Source organism: Dermacentor variabilis, chromosome 4 (assembly GCF_050947875.1).
Source record: "Dermacentor variabilis isolate Ectoservices chromosome 4, ASM5094787v1, whole genome shotgun sequence".
NCBI classification, from domain to species: domain Eukaryota; kingdom Metazoa; phylum Arthropoda; class Arachnida; order Ixodida; family Ixodidae; genus Dermacentor; species Dermacentor variabilis.
In genome coordinates this window covers 183,357,827-183,377,548 of record NC_134571.1, presented here as the reverse complement: position 1 = coordinate 183,377,548, position 19,722 = coordinate 183,357,827, and the positions used below count along the sequence as shown (strand labels likewise).

The window sequence follows — 19,722 nt, the reverse complement described above, 5'->3', positions numbered from 1 at the left end:
TGTGCCGAGACGGCAGCTTCAGTGTCCAGTACTCCAAAAGCGCCTTCAATACGAGTCGTGGCCACAGGGAGACAAGCACTGGACAAACACGGCTTGCCTTATCCAAGAACATTCTCCCGTGAACTGGCCTTCCTCTACATACGACGGATGCACAACGTCCATTGTGGCTGCCGAGTCGCGAAGCACTCTACACGGTTTGCCGTTTACCACGAGGTTTCGAATGTGCGGTTCTAGCAATTTGAGGTATTCCTCGTTACTAGTTAGTGATATTAACACTAGTTTTGGATTTCTGCATCCCACGGAGATATGGCCCGTTTGCTGGCAGTTGTAGAAACTACTGGTTTCTTTGCCCCGAAAGTTTCCTTCCTTCTGCCTTTCTGCACTCTGTTCGGGTGACTCCTTCTCTCCCTCGCTGTCTTCGTCAATATTTTTCAACGAATCTAACCTTTCCATAGTTTTATACCGACTCGAATTTGACCATCGCTTTGGCTTGTCGGGTATGTATTTATTCATCTCCTTCTTAGGAGCTTCGTTGCTTTCGTCCGCACGCCGAGTTACGTACTCCTCAGCGAGACCAGCCGCTCTCGTGATAGTGTGCACGCCTGGCCTATCCTGAACCCAATACTTGGTGTTTACTGGCAGCCGGCCGTAGAACTGTTCTAAAGAAACGCACTGCATTGTCTTTTCCGCGTCGCCGAGTGCACCCTCTTCTCTGAGCCATTCCTTCAGGTTTATCTCCAAGGTGTATGCAAAATCTGAGTATTACTCACTTTTGGTCGTCTCGACCTCCCTGAATTTTCGCCTGAATGCTTCCGCTGATAATTTATACTTTTTAAGTAGATTCGTTTTGACTTCATCGAAGTCCTCTGCTTATTCTTTCCCAATGCGGGGAGTGATATCAGGTATCTCACGTGGCAGTAACGTAAGCAAGCGTTGCGGCCACGTGTTTCTCGCAAATTTTGCCTTCTCACACGTGCGCTCCAACTGCACCAGAAAAAGACCTATCTAACCCTCCTACCGCGTAGGGTGCCATGAAGTCTGTCATTCTGCGCTCGCCTTCACGTGCCTCTGTGCAAGGTTTTTCATTTTTTTGAGCTTTCAAAAGCTCAATCTCTACGCGCTTCATTTCGAGTGGATTGCGTGCAACACGGCCGCACTCTTCTTTTTCCTCTAGGCGCTTACGCTCTTGCTTTTCGTCTAAGCGCTTACGCTCTTCCTCTTTCTCCGCAATGCTCTCTAGGCATTCCTTCAGTTCATCGTCGTCTGCCCCGATCGCTTTGATCGCCTCCATGATCTCCGGCTTTCTCTTTGATTCGGCAATTAGGAGGCCCAACTCTCTGGCGAAGCTCAACAATTCCGGCTTCTTTAGAGCCTTCACGTTCATGGCTGCCCTTAGCGCTGCAAACTATTCACACTTGTTCAGGACAGCATTCATTTGGGCTAGATGGTGCATACTTGAATTAGGAAGGAACAGCGCCAACTAAGACGATTACGCGAGGGAGAAGGATGGCGCTTGTCCTGTGTCGTTCTCCCTCTCGTGATCGTCTTAGTTGGCACTGTTTCTTCCTAATTCTTCACACTATAACAAACTCCACGTACTCAAAACTTGCGTCAACGGTTAAAGAAAAATCACTGCTCTGTATTTCTCCAAAAGAATACCTAACGCCAAGTGATATTTTAGGGAAGAAAAGCCGTGCACTCTCCATATGCAGTCATGAATCCTTACACTTTTCTTCCGGACGTTGTCACCAGGACGAAGAGGCTATGATCTTGTAGATGTCATCCACGTTGAGGTCACCAGGGTTGCTTATCCCAATCGCTGCGAGCCAGTTTGTTGCGTACTCCAGGGTAGCGTATCGCAATGCAGCCGAGTTGTAGCGACGCCTGTTTATCAAAGCTCTACCGACGTTACTATTGGGTAGCGTGGCGTTGTCGGCGGGCTGTAGGCGTCCGGTAGAGCATGGCGACCAGGCCAGAATGAGAAGATTGCTAGTGCGAAACTAGCTTGGTTTTTTCAAAGGTTGGTGAAAGATGATGAGAAGAGAATGAAGTGTTAAAAAGTACTTTTCGGAGCCCCTTAAATAGGCTCTAAAATTGTGGGATGCATCTTGCTCCCGTTGACGTCACATGACAGGCACAGAGTCTCGTTTGTGGATGGGCGCCCCGCCTCCGGATATACCAAGCCTGCAACAAGGAAAAGGTGCCCCGCCTCAGGTTATATGAAGCCTCTGGCCCGGGAATTGTAGACGCTTATCCTTTTCTTTTGTACGTTGCTGGTTCGGGAATGTTCTCCTGTAGGGCTTGACAGTTCGAGGAAAGGGTCCCTCTTAGTTTCACACACACAGAAGGGCCCTGTAAACACCGCGCGGCTTCCGCCAGACCGGCATAAACTCGAGGCAACCATGGCGAATTAGGAAGTCACACTTCGTTTCGATGAGGCATGGTGGGCGAGAGTCGTTTTTGGACGGGGTGCTAGACGCCAACCGTAACAGTTCCCGCTGAGCTGTCAGCATTATGCAAAAGAAGTATAGTGTCACAGACGCCGTTACGTCGCTTTTTCGGTAGCGTTTTGTTATCGTTTTTACAACGTAGGCAGCTGTGCAGTAAAGTGTTAGTGACTACATTTGCTTGTAGACGAATAATATTGCGATAGCAATTATATGGACACTCCAGGTGTATGTCTGCATTTGCCGTAATTTTCCGTATAAGTTAAGTCCAAGGGCGATAAAATCGACGCCGCAGGCCGTATCCTGTGTGTGCGAGTGAAAGTTTGCGAGGGTGTGGCCGAATCTCGCGTGTGCGAGCGAGGAAGGAGGGCTGGAAGCGCACCTTCTCCCGTCACGTGGCAGGCGCGGGGGAATGCGTTCTTCTCCGGCAGCGGCTGCTTATGGCGCGGCTGTGCCATCTTGAAAGCGATCTGCGAAGCAGCCAAAGTGCCGCCCGCACGGGCCTCCTCTTCAAAGCAATTGGGATGTTTGCAGAGTGCGTGTTGTGCCAGTAGCATCGTATGCGCTCTGCTTTCGACGTTTCGTTCCCATTGAAGCGACAGGTACACCAAGGTCAATCGATCGCTGCTGCTGCCGCTATTCCTCACTCTGGCAGTTTGTCAGTTAGTTCTCCGCTCATCGAGCGAGTTGTGTTCATGTTTACCTGTGCGCGTGTGACACTGTGCTTCTTAATTTAGTTAAAACACGTGGGCAGGTTACTTCGCTTGCATCCATGATAGAATGTGTCGGCACGACTGAACAAAGACGTAGGAAGAAACGGGCACACGTGCCTGTTTCTTTCTTGGTCCTGGTTAAGCCGCGTTTATATATTATGTCATTGTTAAGTTAGTAAGCGAATGCTTACACGTTTGTGTGGCCGATAAAACTACTATCCCTACTTTGTATAGTTGTCTACTAATTTGCCGTTGCAATCGGTGCTCCTCCTTACGGGCGAAACTGCGACTTTTCTTTTACATAATGAAAAATAGGCATTCAAAAACTGTACTTTTGAGTGCTGTGTGGCACCTGGATCTGGAAGAGGCACAGCGAATACGCCAAAACTTTTTAATATGCCTCTAGCGCCAGTTACAACTCTGTGGCTCAAGAGCATTTGTCCGCTTTTTAGCTCGTATATTGCAAGGTATGCCGTGAAAGAAAGTTTTTGTTATTGCGATGGTTCAGTTTAAAGGGATACGGACACAAAATCTGAACATTTTACGATAACACAGAAAATGAGTCCTCAGTGTGCGAGTACACCGAAAACAAGTAGTCACTTCGCTCATTTTTCAGTGGATGGCTTTATTTTTGGCGTTTTTGTGAGCGCGCGCAACGCCGCACGGCCCAAGCGAGTTGGAAGGCGTGACGTCACGACAGCCCCGTCGGATAGCCAGCCGGCCGGCCACGCTCATTCGAGGTGCGCCGCCGCCGCAATCGCGAGCATGGATTCGGGTTCTGGTGCCTCTACCAGCGATGAGTACACGTCTGTAGATGAGGACCGTTCCAACTTAGCAAGAAATATAATCGCTTACGGTTACGAGCCTTCCGCGTCAAGCGGCAAAGAAGAGCAGGCGGCCTTGAACATGCCGGTCAGGCAGTCCGGGCCAGCAAAATGGTAATTTCTTTTTCTAGTAAACTTGAAGTGCAGCAGCAGCAGTTCCTAAAATTATGTTACGTAGGATGCAAAATGCCTAGTTTCGTGACCCGCGTTGAGGCAGAAAGGGAGCTATTACGGCTGAATCGTAGGAAGCGTAGCTCGTCGCTTTGTGCTTACTTACGCTGTCGGCTTTCGATCGCTGCACACTTCGTTTTTACGCGACGAGGCACGGCATGTGTACAATTTTGCAGCCGTTTCATAGCCCTGTGTTTACGGCTACTTTCACATTCACGCCATTAGAAGCCATTTACTGGTTGAACTCGTTCAGATGGGCGGCTGCGCTTGGGACCCGTCGACCAGATCACTTAGCTACATCGATTCTGTGTCCATAGACAAAGGAAAGTCTTTAGCTGTGACATTTAATAGGGAAATGCTGCGCGAACAACCAAGTCATCAAACCCGACGCATGATTATGCAGAGACCTAAGAAAATCCGTAATTTTTTGCTTGAGGTTAAAAAGCAACGTGTGAAACGGCAATGTAGATAAATGTGCTGCGCATTTTAGATTACTACACATGTATGCTGTTGTCTGGCGTTCATTCACTGGCTGTGTTTTGTATATTTGATCAATTAAAAGAGCGCTCGTATGCTGTCGTTCAATATTAGACGCAGCGAGAGTGCACACAACATGACTATCTTGTTTTGTGATAAACACATGCATCCGCAGGGTAAACAATTTCTGTCACAAGCCGAGAATATCTGTTCTTGCACAGCCAATGAAAGGGTAATTTCCCTTCTTTCAACAGGCACTCCTGCGGTCACCGCTGCGGCTACATGCATACAGAAAGAGAGAGGGTCTGTTGCAAGAACAACAAAAGTTGGCGAACACAGCTAACAGTTACGAATGCGTCACTAAGCACCCGCTCTTTGAATTGTATTGCCTCAACAGGAGCCTTTTGAGCGGCATGCCAAGGCTTTTGAGCACAGCCGGGCTAGCCCGGCCGCATAAGCATCGTTGACGAAGTGGTCCGCGCAAGTGAAGCCATTTTTTAGAAGTCTCCATGCTGGGTGCGGTGGCTGACAGGCACGTATGCAAAGTTCACGCACCTTGTCCCTGGGAGACGTGCGCGACGGCATGTCACGACCGATAATGCTGTTATAACAGCCGTGGGCGCAGTAATGTCTGGGAATTTTCTTCCGCTACGAAGAATGCTTCAATACCTATCGACGACCGTACGAACACGCGTGTAAGATGCACCACCTGCATGGAGCGCTGACGGGGATAATGTTTCAGACAGACCCCGTGCGAACGTAGCCGACGGCGATAAACAAACGCTGCAAGGGGCCGACATTCCGGAAAGACTGCGCCGGCTGTGGCTGACCTTGGCCGCGCGCGCGCGGGCACGCGGGGGTGTCATGACGTCAAGTTTCAGCTTCTCCCGGCGGCCGCTTGGAGGCAAGGCGCAACAGAAAATCGCAAAAGAAAGGTGTTTCTCGTTCTTTTTTTCTAAGCAGCTTGTTGTATTCGTCATTTTTAACAGTTCAACTTTTGTTCTGACGCAGAAAACCACCCACCAATTTTTGTGTCCGTATCCCTTTAAGCGGTGGGCTTGCGTTCTTCCACGTCTTTGCCAACTGTGGGTACTTGTGTGTAAGTGGCGCATGCTTCATCTGATGGCGCGTGAACCCTTGTGCATTGTTACTCAGCCCAGGAGCCGCCATGCGGTGTTCACACCAGCGATTTATCGAAAAAGCTAACGCGACCGTAATACTGCTTAGGGGAAGGCAGGGGGTCACGGCTCAAGTCCCGATTATTGTTTAATACTTTTAACGCTCCAGAACACCTCGCATGTTACTCGCCTTCAGAGGCGCGTGCTAAGTGACCTAATGTCCATGTGGAATGCATTCATGTGTTATGCATCCTAGCGCCTCGCAGAATAGGTTACTCCGTCTAGCAGGATGCAGATTAATTTCAAGATGTCGTTCATGAGTGGTACAACTTCGGCGTGTGAAGAACTAGATCATTTTGTTCAAATAATTATTTTTGCGTGTTCTGCCTTTGTATTTATTCGGGCTTTTTCCTTTCACGCAGACACTGCGTACGAGTTTCTGAATAATACCAACAGATTCTTGTTCACGATTGACAACAGCGGCGTTCTCCATGATGTGGAGAACATAATCAGCAGCCGCAAGTTCATCGAAAGCGTCCGGGATATAAATAAGGTTCTAACTATAAAAGGATGTGGCCTGTTCGAGGAGCTTTTCTCTGCCGGAAGTACCTACACCCCAGCCGAGATCACCTCACTTAGATCCATATACAAGGTGCGTACATTGTAATAAAGCAATTACGGAATCATGTGGACTTGCTTGCAGAACAGCGCCCTAGGACGTAGAGCTGTTCAAACGTGTTTTTATTCCAATCTACTTGCGTCAAGTTTACGTAACAAGTGACGCAAGCAGGGGACGGCAACCTGCAGCGTTGTTTGAAGCGCCCAATCAAACGCTTTCCTCGTTTATAGAAGCTCACTTTGCTTTCACAGGCCATAGCACCAACTACCTTCACAATTCTTTCCGATCTAATTCGCTGAAAAATGACGAGAAGCACACAGAAGTGGAGAGGGCTTCGGTGGAACCTACCTACGGCAGTGTAAGGAAATAACCTGATGAGAAGGGTGGTGGCGGCGTTTGCGATCAGCCCGCTTCCTCTTGAATAGCTCAAGGTGGCCGATCGAAAATGACTACATCGTACAACGGAAGGCTAAAAAGGCCGGTAAAACAGATCTTGCGCGAAAAAGAGTTGGCAGAGCGATTTTGTATTGGTGCCGAAAGGAATGAACAACACAATACTGCTTCAAACACAAAACAAAAACAATTATTACGAAAAAGATGCATTCTTCCCTGCAGCTCCCTGTAGATAGTGCCAGAGCGATGGGCGGCTACGCATCTTAAATTTGTTTCGCAACGGGACACTCTCTTTCTATACGAAATAAGTTTTTTTTGGCATAATATGCATCTTTAATGTGTACACGTCACATTGGCGTGGACAGTTCTCGAGCTTTTGTGAAGTAGCACGACAGATAGGCGAAGTGGGCGTAGGCCGAAAACATTTTGTCCAATCGAGGAAGGCTAAAAGTAAGAAACGCGTATGGTCGAAAAGTTTTTTTTTTGGTTTTGGCAAACCATGCATAATTAGTGCATGCGCGTGTTATCACATGCAGAGATTTCACAATTTTCGTGACGTCGGTGACAGATAGGTGAAGTGGGGCCTCTCTGAAAAATTGTTTACCAATCTCTAGGTGGGCTGATTGCAGAAATAGAGTAGAAATAGTAAAGAAGAGACTTGCGTTATAGTACCCCGTGAGTCATAAATCTGGCAAGATTGTTGCATGTGTCACAATTAAATGCTTGGCTTCTATTCAGCATGAGAAGGCTGAAAAGATCGCATAAATATGAACAGTGGCCATCAGTGCACGTGGTATTGCAGCGCTTCGAAAGGAATGGAAACAGAGGGGCTCAATTTTAGAGCGCATCTCTAATTCGCCCTTTCTTGCGGCAAGCGTCGGTGGCGTACTTTGCCGTCCTCGTAACCTAGCGAACGAGCACAACAAAAGGATGAACGAGCGAACGTGGAGCACAGAAGAAAGACGGCGGCAGCAAGGAGAGCGCTAAGAGGAAAGCGGAAGACGAGGGTGCAGCGGAACCAAGAGAGGGAAAGCGGAGGAGGACGGTATCGCGAAAGCGCGAGGATGAAAGCGTAGTGTCGCGGACGACTGGCTTTCCGGTGACGCTGGCTACATGATGGCACCCGAGTAGCGCGCGTCGTCTGCATGGAAAAGCGCTGCAGGAGCGGTGGTCTGTCTTCAGCTGCTGCTGTGAATTCCAACCACGCGTCACGATTAGCGAGGCAGTCGCGCCACGCTTCACTCCCTTTGCAACGCAGCGGACGAGACTGGTTGTCTGCGCAAGCCAATATGTCGCGAAATGAAAACACGTATGCAGTTCCAATCAAACTTCGCATTAGGGGGTACCGTAATCTTCGGTAAATTTCCATTAGTAACGACCATACAAAACCAATCTAAGCCAAGAAAAGGTGTGGTTGCAAACTAAATGTAGAAATGAGAGAATAAAAGGGAAATGGAGCTGGACGAACGGATACGTTGTCGTCTGTGGGGTAGAACCCACAAACTTCGCATGGAGCGTGCGATGCCCTACCAATGGCGCTAGAAATGCGAAGGTTGCGGGTTCGGTCCCTACCAGTGAGAATTCATCTTTTTGTCCACTTTCAGTTTTCGTTTTAATGCATTAGCATTCTTTGAGTACCTCAGGCACTTTCCAGGTACACCTGTGTTTATGTGTTTGCCTATCTACGTAAGTCTGTCTGTTTGCAACCATCTTTCCGCGTGAGTATGTGGCAATGTGTACATACTTACAGCTCTTTCACGATTTGAAGAACCGCTATCACGACGACATAGGTGACTGTAGACGCGGGGCTGGATAGGGGCCGTGGTTCAAAGAAACTCTATGACGTCAACATGGAATATTCAGCATATGCCACTCGGTAGGTGCTGGTCTCCAATAAACATTTTTGATGCCAACTTGGGTCATTGGGTATATGCCAGTACGGGCGCTATAACGTAAAGCAATTCCAAACTTTTCTGTTCCAATTCTGCAATCAGCCCTCCGCGATCGGTCTAAAACTTTTTTTGGACAACCCCCACTTCACCTATCTCTCAAACGACGTCACGAAAATCGCAGTAGCTTCCCATGGGATACGACGTGTACACATTGATTAAGCATGATTGGACCGAACATAGGAAAAATAGGTATTTTTCATTCGACGCCTTTTCAGCATTAGCCAACGGCTATTGGTCAAAAGTTTTCAGGCTGCACCCACTTCGCCTGCCTGTCACACGACGTCACAAAATTACGAAAACTCACCGCCTCAAAGTGATGTTTACGCGTTAAAGATGCATTAGTATGCCGAACAAAACTGTTTTTTTTTTCTGAATAGCCGCAGGCTGCCCCCTTCCGAAAGGAATAAAAGATGGCTGCTGCCGATCAGTCGGGCACTGGCTACTCGCACCTGCTGGAGAGCACGGATTTATTTGCTCATGACAAAACTTTCTGCGTGGACGTGTAATGTTTTTGAGCACTTTCGGCACGTTTACGACCTCGCTCTGCCAACTCTTGCTTGCTTAGAAGCCGTTTTATCATTTGCTGAGACATAATTACTAGCGCAAACAAGAGTAACGGAAAAAATCTTGTGACAGGACAGAGTGCCAGACTTCAACGGACAGGCTTTCTTCAGAGAAAAAAATGCAACGAACCACCGTATGCCCAAAAATGGGGAGACGGGCGCAGAAACGAATGTGCCACGTAAGAGAAAACCACATGCGCAAGGAAGCCGGTAGGCGCCCACAGCAAGCCATTACAAAGCATTGATCAGGTTCTTCTCAAGATAGAACTATTTGTCAGTGAGAGCCACGGATGGAGCTCTTGCACATTCATCAGCAACTTTTGATGTGGAATATGCCTGAAATATTTCCCTATCTAACTTCCTGGCGTAGGTGTTAAGTTTACATATAAGTCGCCAGTAGATGTATGCTACAGTAAAACTAGTTCTTGGGCGAGTTGGTCACTTATTGCAGGCATAACAGCAGCGCCAAAAAAGAAACACACAAACAAAGCAACGCTCACAGGCACGGACAATCACTGCACTCACAACTGATTTTGTTCCACGAAAAGAAGTTTGATTTTATTCCAGGCAATGTTATTCGTTTTGGAAGCAAAGCAAAGTGACCTCCTACAAACTAAGAGAGCGTTTGATTCGGCTGTTGAGGGAACGCTGCGGGTCACCGCCCGATGCTTGCGTCGACGGTTACGCAAATGTGACGTCACGAGATTGAAATAAATACACATTACAAAAGCTTTACGTTATAGGGCCCTAGGTGTCTGCCACTCTTGAATGAACGTCAATCACGTCTGCTTGTGTAACTATGCATGTGCACTGGTAACGTGCCGCTCTACAGTCACGAAAAAGATGTATAATGTTCAATACGCTTTGTTCCATACCTCAATATGCTGATTTATGCGCAGGAAACAAAGCTATAGCCATAGTACTAGTATTTCCTTTCTCAAAAGCTGCAATGAACCTTTAGTTGTGGATAGCTTACCAAACCAATTACTCTTACTGCTATGCTATTTAGCTTAGCAGGCACATGACGATCTTCTGTTTCTTTAATTAATGTATTTTCCACATCCAGGAATAAAGGTGTCCACGGCCGCTATAACTTAAAACTACTCCAAACTTTTCTATTACAATTCTGCAATCAGCCCTCAACAATTGGTCAAAAACTTTTTGGACACACCTCCCCCCTTACCTGTCTGTCAGGCGACGTCACGAAAACCGCGATAGCTCCCCATTTGATTTGATGTGAACCCACTGTTTATGCATGATTTGACTGAGCAAAAGAAAAATAGCTAGTTATTTGTGATTCGACGCCTTTTAGCCATTAGTCCTCGGCTATTCGTCAAGAGTTTTCGGGCTGCACCCACTTCACCTGCCTGTCACACGACGTCACAAAACCGCAAAAACTCACCGCGTCAAAGTGACGTGTACGCGTTAAAGATGCATTATAACAGGCCGAAAAAAACTTGAGTTTTCTTCTGAATAGCCGCAGGCTGCCCCGTTCCGAAAGGAATAAAAGATGGCTGCCGCCGATCGCTCAGGCAATGGCTAATCGGATCAGGCAATGTCTATTAATTTTTGCGTGGCAGTGTAACATTTTCGAGCACTTTCGGCACGTTTACGTCCTCGTTCTGCCAACTCTTCTTTGCTGTGGATCCGTCTTAGCGTTATTCTTAAAGGGACACTAAAGCGAAACAATAAATCATTTTGGACTAATGAAGCATTGTTTGAGAACCATGCAGGCAGTCATCTCAAAAAGTAGTTTGAATATTAGACGAGAAAATCAGGGTCCAAGTATCAGTATTTTAATTTCGCGCCGAAACCCCAGCGCCGGTAAGTCAGCGTGACGTCAGGGATTCGAAAGTATGTTTTCGCATTTGGGCCGCGTTGGCTGTATAAAGGTTCCCGAAACTTGCCATGTTTAATATTTGGTTCCTTTAGAACATAATGTAGTCAATCTGTACCGCTATATGTAAGTCACCGGCCCTAGAAGATGCCATCAAAATCCAAGATTTCACAGCCCGCATGTGCGGGAACTTAAGTAGGCGTCACCACCCTTATTTCGTTCTTGCGCCTTCTCTGGCTTACCAAACGTCTTGTCGTTGTAAGAGTGGCGTTTTCGGTGTCATAGAACGGTAATTTACTGATGCAGAAGAAATAATTTTTCACTTTAGTGTCCCTTTAAGCTTCAATTGCATGGCGTCGCGATTGTCGACGAGCCACCGCAAGCTAAGTAAGGGAAAGAGGATCAATCGCAGACGTCGGCACCACCCTCTTCATCCGCTTATCGATTTTCAGTGCTGTGGCTCAGTGCCATCGAACCCCCCTCCACTTGAGCGTGCTCCTCGCCTCTTGTGAGCCAATTAGATAAGACAAGCCGCACAGTGCAGGCAATATTGTTCGTTTTTCAAGCAAGCAAAAGAGCCCTCCTATGAATAAGGAGAGCGTTTGATTGGCCTTTTGAGACAACCCAGCGGGGGACCGGCCGATGCTTGCGATGGTGGTGGTGCATTTTTGACGTCAGGAGATTGGAATAAAAACATATTGGAATAGTTTTACGTTATAGGGCCCCAAGTCGTTTCAATTTTCCTTGGTGTGGAATGCTGTTCAGGCTTTCTGGGGTAAATTTTGTCCGATGCTGAGCGGTAACGAGTACAGGTCACATGGGTTCCTGAAGAACAGCAGCCTCAAGCAATCGCTGGTTGCACCACAAATGTGCCAATTATGTGCTGCTTTTCAATGAACGCCTTTCACGCCAACGCTTCGGCGAGCTGCGCCATGAATGCACTCGGTATGTGCCGCTCTTCAGTGAAGCTGTCGCTAAGTTGGGACGCAGAGTATGCGCCACTGGGCGTGCGGCCAAGCGAGGTAACAATTCTCAGCGTTCGCAGGCACCGGCGTGCCACGCTTCTCGTGTCGAACACCAGGCGCGGATTTCTCGGCAGCACCGCTAGATGGCGCAGAATGTCCACAAAGAGCAGTCAGAAAGGAGCCTGCTTGCTGTATAAGCCATTTCTCAGCTTTTGATAGCTCCAACGCGCGATTCACTTCCTGTCCCATGCGCAGGCTTCGTGGTGGCGGCTGTAGCTGGCTCCGAGTGTTCTTAAAGAAGCGCGGAAGAGGACTGCCGCTGCAATACAGGCCTCATACTTAAGTCGTTTCGCCGGTGTCAATACGCAGTGTCGCCATACTGATTCAATGCTAACGCATTACCATTGACAGTCATCGTGAGATGAGTTATGGCGCAGTTCATCATTTTCGATATTGAGATTTTAACCACAGCTAATTACCGCTGTGCTTTCCTTGGCTTCATTGCCTGTTGGCATTATATGGTCGTGATTGACAAAAATCGAGCTCGTATGTCTTTCCCTTCTCGCTCATTCGTATTGAAGACCTCGAAACTGGCAGCCTTCGTGTCATTAGATAGCATATAAAGGTTTATTAGCCAGGTGCGCGCTCTAGAACCTTCACGTGTTACGCAACATCATCGGGCAAAAGAGAGAAATTCCACATCAGCTTGTCACGGCTCTGAGTGGCGCAAGCTAATGCTCCCAGGGCTGGATATTGTACACATAAATATAAGCAAGGGGAAGGATTGATGGCCTTCGCTGTAGCACAATTCGTAATGCAAAGGATGTTGGTTCGGTCCTCACAGCCGACAAGTTATATTTTTGTTTACTTTCATTTCTTCTTGATTTTTTTTCTACATGTCACTATCTAAAACAGCCGATAAAACCCCTACGGTTGTCTTAACTTCTTAGGTGATTAGAGATTTTTCGACGTCGATATACGTTTAACATACTGTAAAACAAAGTTGGCTGGTTTAGGGCAAAATGTGCCTGTAATATGTCACCGATTCCTTTCCGTAAATAAAAAAGGGGATATACTTAGAACGGACGGCTTGTCCGGCAGAGACGGTAACACAAAAAGCGAGTACTTTTGTGTCTGGAAAATGTAAGAATCTGTATGGTGATGCCGTACTATACGTTCCAAGCCTTAATATACAGGTGTTCCGTGTATTTAGAAAACGGAAGGGGCTGGTATGGTGTAACAGTACTATATGGTCCAACCGTTAAAATACAGATGCTTCCGGTATTACATTTTACAGCGCATATTGGCTGTTTCGAGAATGTAATATCGTTGGACGCAAGTGGTGAGCCCGGCCGAGCCTCGACTTGATTGGATCGCTGCGCTATTGCCAGGATCAGCCACACTAAGATCTGCGCTTGGAAAGCGCATGCGCGGCTCATGCTTTCCAGTGCTCTCGAACGCAGATGATAGCGCGGCTCATCCCGGCACCTAAAATAAATAGACATTTAGCCTGTCCGCTATTCCGGCAAACCGTGGCGGTTTGGGCGGATTACCGGATGGTCAGGGGCGTAAACTTGAGCGACTCGAGCGGTGCAGCTGCCTAGTGTTGTGGAGCTCAATCAGACAAACACAGAGCTAAAATTGCAGTAACCTACTTTATTCTGCTTCGCTGCTGGTGCAAATTTTCGGCAGCGGCGCAATTGTGTTCCCAATTACGCCGCTGTCGAAAACTTAACCCCAGCTAAGAAGAATATAGTAATTGACTCTGTGTTTAGGCGGTTGAGCTTTGCACCACAAGCTGGCGCCACCAATCTGGCCGCTCACGTTTACGCTCCCGACCATCCGGTAATCCGGCCAAACCGCCCCGGTTTGCCGGAATAGCGGACACGCTAAAGGTCTCTGCTATATACATCCCGTAGCAATGCGATTCCGTTGACGCTCATCGTACTTGGCAGTTTCGTCCCCGATAGTAAATGCCCTTTAATGCAAATGCCGTGAAGGTAACTCTAGCAGCAGGAGCTATATTGTGAAAATGTTCAGAAAATAGAGTTGTCTGGCCAACACGTTGACATAGCTGAAAAGTTAAGAAATCTTTGGGTGTGTGATATGAATGAACATTATATCACTTAATCAAATAGCTGAAAAAATGCCGTCATCAAATTGTTTTGCACAGTTAAGCATGTTTAGTTTCTTCAGCTACACGTATTGGACAGTTTCGTGGCAAAAGTTGTTCTTAACGTAATATCCTTTGCAAGGATATACTTGATGCTGCTAGGAGAAACGAAAAGTATTCGTGAACTTCCATCCTAGAGAAAGGGAATAAAGTATAATCGCAGAACAAAACAAAGGTAACCTATGGGTTAGAAAATCATGAACATGGGCCAACATTGTTGGAAGGGACGTTGCTGTAGCCAACATTTGAACAAGGATTCTTGTCATCAGGTCAGGAAGTGTTTTCCTTGGCAGTGTTCTTGTGTGCGCATTGCTCACTCACCCCAATCCTCATTGGGGGAGCAGCTCCTGCGTATCGTGTAGGTCAAGACAAGCCGAAGTGTTAAAATAAAGGCCCGAAAGACGTGTTTAGCAGTGATTATGATGGAGTAGGTAAGGGCACTGCTGTCAATTCCTACAAAGAGTAGGAATGACCAAACAAAAAAGAATCTACACGTGTAAGCAGGTATTAATGCAGTAGAGTTAGATTTCCCAGAAAACTACCTAGGAATAAGATAAAGTATTTGGACCTTTGGAAAACAAACAATGAACAAATTGGAAAAAAACACGCCGCATCACGACGCGTTCGGTTAACATCCGTGTAGATGTGAAATGAAAGCAAATATTATGAATACACATTTTGTTGGGCGGTAATGAAAAACAGAGAATGACCAAATAATAAATAAATGAGCAATTACGTCAAAATACGGTGAGTGTGAGTTTGGCTCTAACATAAAAATAAACGTCATAAACAAATACGATGAATCAAAATGTCAGGCAAGACGATAACCAGCTGCAAGATTGCGAAAAGTTGAGCGCTGTTTATATTCATGCCTTAGTTGATGCTTTCAATTTCCTTTCCTCCAATTCTTTTTCCTTTGTATATTGTATTTCTGTATTACTTTGCCATAAAAAGGAATCATTTATCAAACAAATGTTAAGTTCATATGTTGTTCGAAGATTGCTTTATTTTAATGGACTAATATGTTATGGATAATTCTACAGTGTGGGTATTCATTCAGCAGTACCATCTAGAGATGTAAGGCTAAGATTTATTGGTCTCAATGAACATCTGTTCCTTACAAAGTATTTGTCTATTTCTCCACGCCAATTTCTTCACAATATATATGTTCGTACGAGTTCTAGCAAACTACATTACACTTGTTGCCGCAATCAATAGTGAGGTCTGTTAACAATGAATGACGAAAAAGCTGCATTCTGCTATACTGACCCATATCATCCGAAAAGCCCACTAAAACTACTTTACATACACACAATGATTATATATAAGATTTCCCCCCTTGGTGTCCATTATGCTATTTCAACCCAAGGAATCAAATTAGGAGAATATGGGGATAACGGGGCTTGATTCTTTCGTTAGAATACCAACCGCGTTTTGCATTATTGTCGCATTCCAACAAAAAAACAGGGCGGTTCTTGAGGTGGTCGATGATGCATAACAAATCTCATGACATTCTGTGCAGCAAATCGTTGTCGACGAGGTGTCATGCACGCAGATTCACTCTGTCATGCAAAATGACATCCTGCAGTCGAAGCTGCTGCAAACTCGCCAACCTTAGAAACAACACGGTGAAAGGCAAAGGTGGTAAATTTGGCGAAAAAATACTAATTATCTGATTTTCGGTTATAGCTAATACTCATCGAACATTCACAAACGTTGTTCTTTATGGGCGCTGTAGAAAGGCACTCTGTTTTTAGAGTCGCCGCAAGAATTATCTGTGCTGCAGACAAGGGGAATTGTTTACGAGGTTTTTCACAATATCCGCGTAGCAGATATCGAAGATTAGATTGCCCAATATATATATATATATATATTGTGGACGTTCTAGTGAGGCTCTCGTTTAGCTGCTTGTCGGGCACAAGTTCGCCCAGGGTGAAGTGATTAAAGCACCGTCACGCAAACTGTGCGTTACAAATCTGGTGGAGGTGCGGGGTATGATTTCAAGCCCTTCTCAAGTTAGAGAAAGGAGCCCGGACTCACGGCGACTCGGACCCATCGAGTTGACTCCTGTTCACCAACGCAGCAGTCGTCGCCTACGTGGTGAGCCCCCCGAGTTTTCCTCTTTACCGGATTCGATCGGAGCATCAGCATCTGCTAGCGGAAACGCTACCGAGATGGCAACTCAAGCCACGCCAACTCACATCGTGGTGAGCTCGCCAATGACGCCAGAGCCTTTCCACGGCGACACATTTGAAGACGCCGAGGACTGGCTGGAACGCTTTGAGCGCGTCGCTGAGTTCAATGGATGGAATGGAGAGCGCAAGCTACGAAATGTTTACTTCGCGTTAGAGGACAGCGCTCGAACGTGGTTTGAAAACCACGAAGCGACATTTGTATCATGGGATGCTTTCCGACGGGAGTTGCTGGCGACTTACCCGAGTACCGACCGCAAGGAGAGGGCCGAAGCTGCCCTGCAAGCAAGAAACCAGCGGAATAACGAAAGCGTGGCCATGTATGTAGAAGACATGTCCCGCCTATTACGCCGAGCTGATCCGAACATGAGCGAGGACAAGAAACTACGCCATCTAATGCGGGGCGTAAAACAGGAACTGTTTGCAGGGTTGGTTCGGAGCCCACCGCGCACCGTTGCTGAGTTTCGTTCAGAGGCGACAACAATGGAAAGCACGTTGCAACAGCGATCAAGGATGTACAACCGGGAGATGAACATCACCTCTGTAGACGCATATCCAGCGGTCTTTGGAAACAGCGTGGAGATCATACGGGAGCTCGTGCGATCTGTAGTGCGAGAAGAGCTCCAGAGGCTACGGCTTGACCAGAGCGCTCTAACGCCCTCTTCGCTTGCAGACCTGGTTCGTGAAGAGGTCAGACAGGCTGTCCAGGAACCACAGCTCAGTGCGCAGCCCCAAGTGCCACTACTGCGCCAACCGAGCGTCTCATATGCCGATGTGCTGAGGCAAACTCCCGTACGTGCTGAGCCCCAAGCGCCACTACTGCGCCAACCGAGCGTCTCATATGCCGATGTGCTGCGGCAAACTCCCGGACGTGCTGACGTCGCCGCCACTTCCTCAATCAATAGCTCGATGCCTCGAGCTACGCTGCCGCCACCCGAGAGAAGATTCAGGAAGGCTGATGTATGGCGCACTCCTGACCGAATACCCCTCTGCTACCACTGTGGGGAGGCTGGCCACCTGTACAGAATGTGCCACTATCGCCAGGCAGGGCTTCGTGGCTTTCCGGTGAACGCCCCTTGCCCCCGAAATGGTGAGCGTCCATTTGAAATCGAAGAGTATCTGTCCACTCGTCAGAGCTCCCCATACCTCTACCAGCAACACCAACCTCGATCAACAGCGCCGTTGAGGCATCGGTCACCGAGCCCTCGCCCGTCTTCAAGCTCCCCAAGACGCCGTTCACAGAGCCCGCGTCGGGAAAACTAGAGTCAGTGACCTCAGGAGGTAAGGTCGCTGCCAACGCGAAAAGACAAGAACCTCCATCGATGACTCCGAGCGACGACGAGGGACTCAGAAACCAGTGCCATCAGAGCGACGTTGGTTCCGATTTACGCGTGTTTGTTGACGGTTACGAAGTGAACGCGTTAGTGGATACAGGTGCCGATTACTCGGTAATAAGTAATGAGCTTGCCACGAAGCTGAAGAAAGTGCTGACACCATGGAAAGGACCACAAGTTCGCACCGCAGGAGGACACCTCATCGACCCCACGGGCAAGTGCACGGCTAGCATAGGAATACGAGGCTTCACGTACGTCGCTAGCTTTATCGTCCTTCCCGAGTGCTCAAGAGACTTGATTATTGGCATGGACTTCTTGCAGGATAATGGCGCTGTAATCAACCTGCCGGAATCATGTGTTTCCTTTTCAACAAAGCACGCTATCGCAGCATTCAACACTAAAGAAAAATTCGACGCCCTTTACATTGCCGATGACGACGTGATGCTTCCTCCTAGATCCAGCGTAGCCGTCGCAGTAAGAAGCGACGCGTTCAGTGACTGCGAAGGAATTGCAGACAGCAACACCAGACTCCTACTCGAAAAAGGGATCTGCGTGGCAAGAGGGCTTGTTCAGCTGCGTGGTGGATGTGCCAACGTTTTCCTCACTAATTTTGGAAATGAGGTGCAACATGTCGCGAAGGGAACCGTTATTGCCAGCCTTAATAACTTCGTCCAAGTTACAGACCTGAGCATCCCAGAGATTTCAACATCGAAATTCCAAGATACGGATTCTGTCCTTGCAGCCATCGACATCGAACCAGGTCTATCGCCCAGACAGAAGGAGCAAATAGAAGCACTCGTAAGAGAGTTCGCCGAATGTTTTTCAATGTCATCCAAAGTCCGGCGGACATCTATTGCCAAACATCGGATAATTGTCGACGAATCAGTGAGGCCTATTTTCCAGCATCCCTACCGAGTGTCACCAAAAGAGAGAGAAGCTATAGGAAGTCAAGTTAAGGAAATGCTGGAAGACGATGTAATTCAGCCGTCGGCAAGTCCGTGGGCGTCGCCTGTGGTACTTGTAAAGAAAAAGGACCAGACCTTGCGCTTCTGCATTGATTATCGGAAGCTGAACGCCGTCACAAAGCGGGATGTGTACCCACTTCCAAGAATCGACGACACTCTAGATAGACTACAAGATGCCAAATTCTTTTCCTCCCTGGACCTCAAAAGCGGCTACTGGCAGATAGAAGTGGACGAACGAGATCGTGAAAAGACGGCATTTGTGACGCCAGACGGACTATATGAGTTCAAAGTTCTTCCATTCGGCCTTTGTTCCGCATCTGCCACGTTTCAGCGGATGATGGACACTGTGCTCACCGGTCTGAAATGGCAAACCTGTCTCGTTTATCTTGATGATGTCGTGGTTTTTTCTACCACCTTCGAGCAGCATGTAGAACGACTGCGGGCTGTGATGAAAGCTATTAGATCAGCAGGTCTGACGATAAAACCGCAGAAATGTCATTTCGGCTTTGGCGAGCTTCTTTTCCTCGGCCATGTCGTCAGTTCAGAAGGCATTCGCCCGGACCCTGAGAAGACTGCGGCCGTGGAGAAATTTCCCAAACCAACTGATAAAAAGGCTGTTAGGCGATTCTTAGGACTTTGCGCCTACTACAGACGCTTCGTCAAAAATTTTTCAAGGATCGCCGAACCACTAACGCGGCTAACAAAGGAAGACTCGCCTTTCGTCTGGTTGAATGAGCAAGAGAATGCTTTCAATGAGCTCCGAAAGCGTCTTCAGAACCACCCAGTTCTTGCTCATTTCGACGAGGAAGCCGAAACTGATATTCACACAGACGCAAGCAATTTAGGACTCGGTGCCGTCCTCATTCAGTGGCAAAATGGAGAGGAACGAGTCATTGCGTATGCTAGTCGAACACTTTCGAAGGCTGAAGTGAACTACTCAGCGACAGAAAAAGAATGCCTCGCGGTGATATGGGCCATC

General features: G+C 47.6%; 1 protein-coding gene across 1 annotated transcript in view; it reads left to right on the top strand.

Annotated features, from left to right (window-relative positions):
• Nucleotides 1-19,722, top strand: part of LOC142578451 (uncharacterized) — a 56,852-nt gene that overhangs the window by 24,676 nt on the left and 12,454 nt on the right. The window contains exon 3 of the mRNA XM_075687832.1: nt 6,173-6,402. Within this exon, the coding sequence (XP_075543947.1) occupies nt 6,173-6,402 (230 nt within the window). The remainder of the gene's footprint in view (nt 1-6,172; nt 6,403-19,722) is intronic.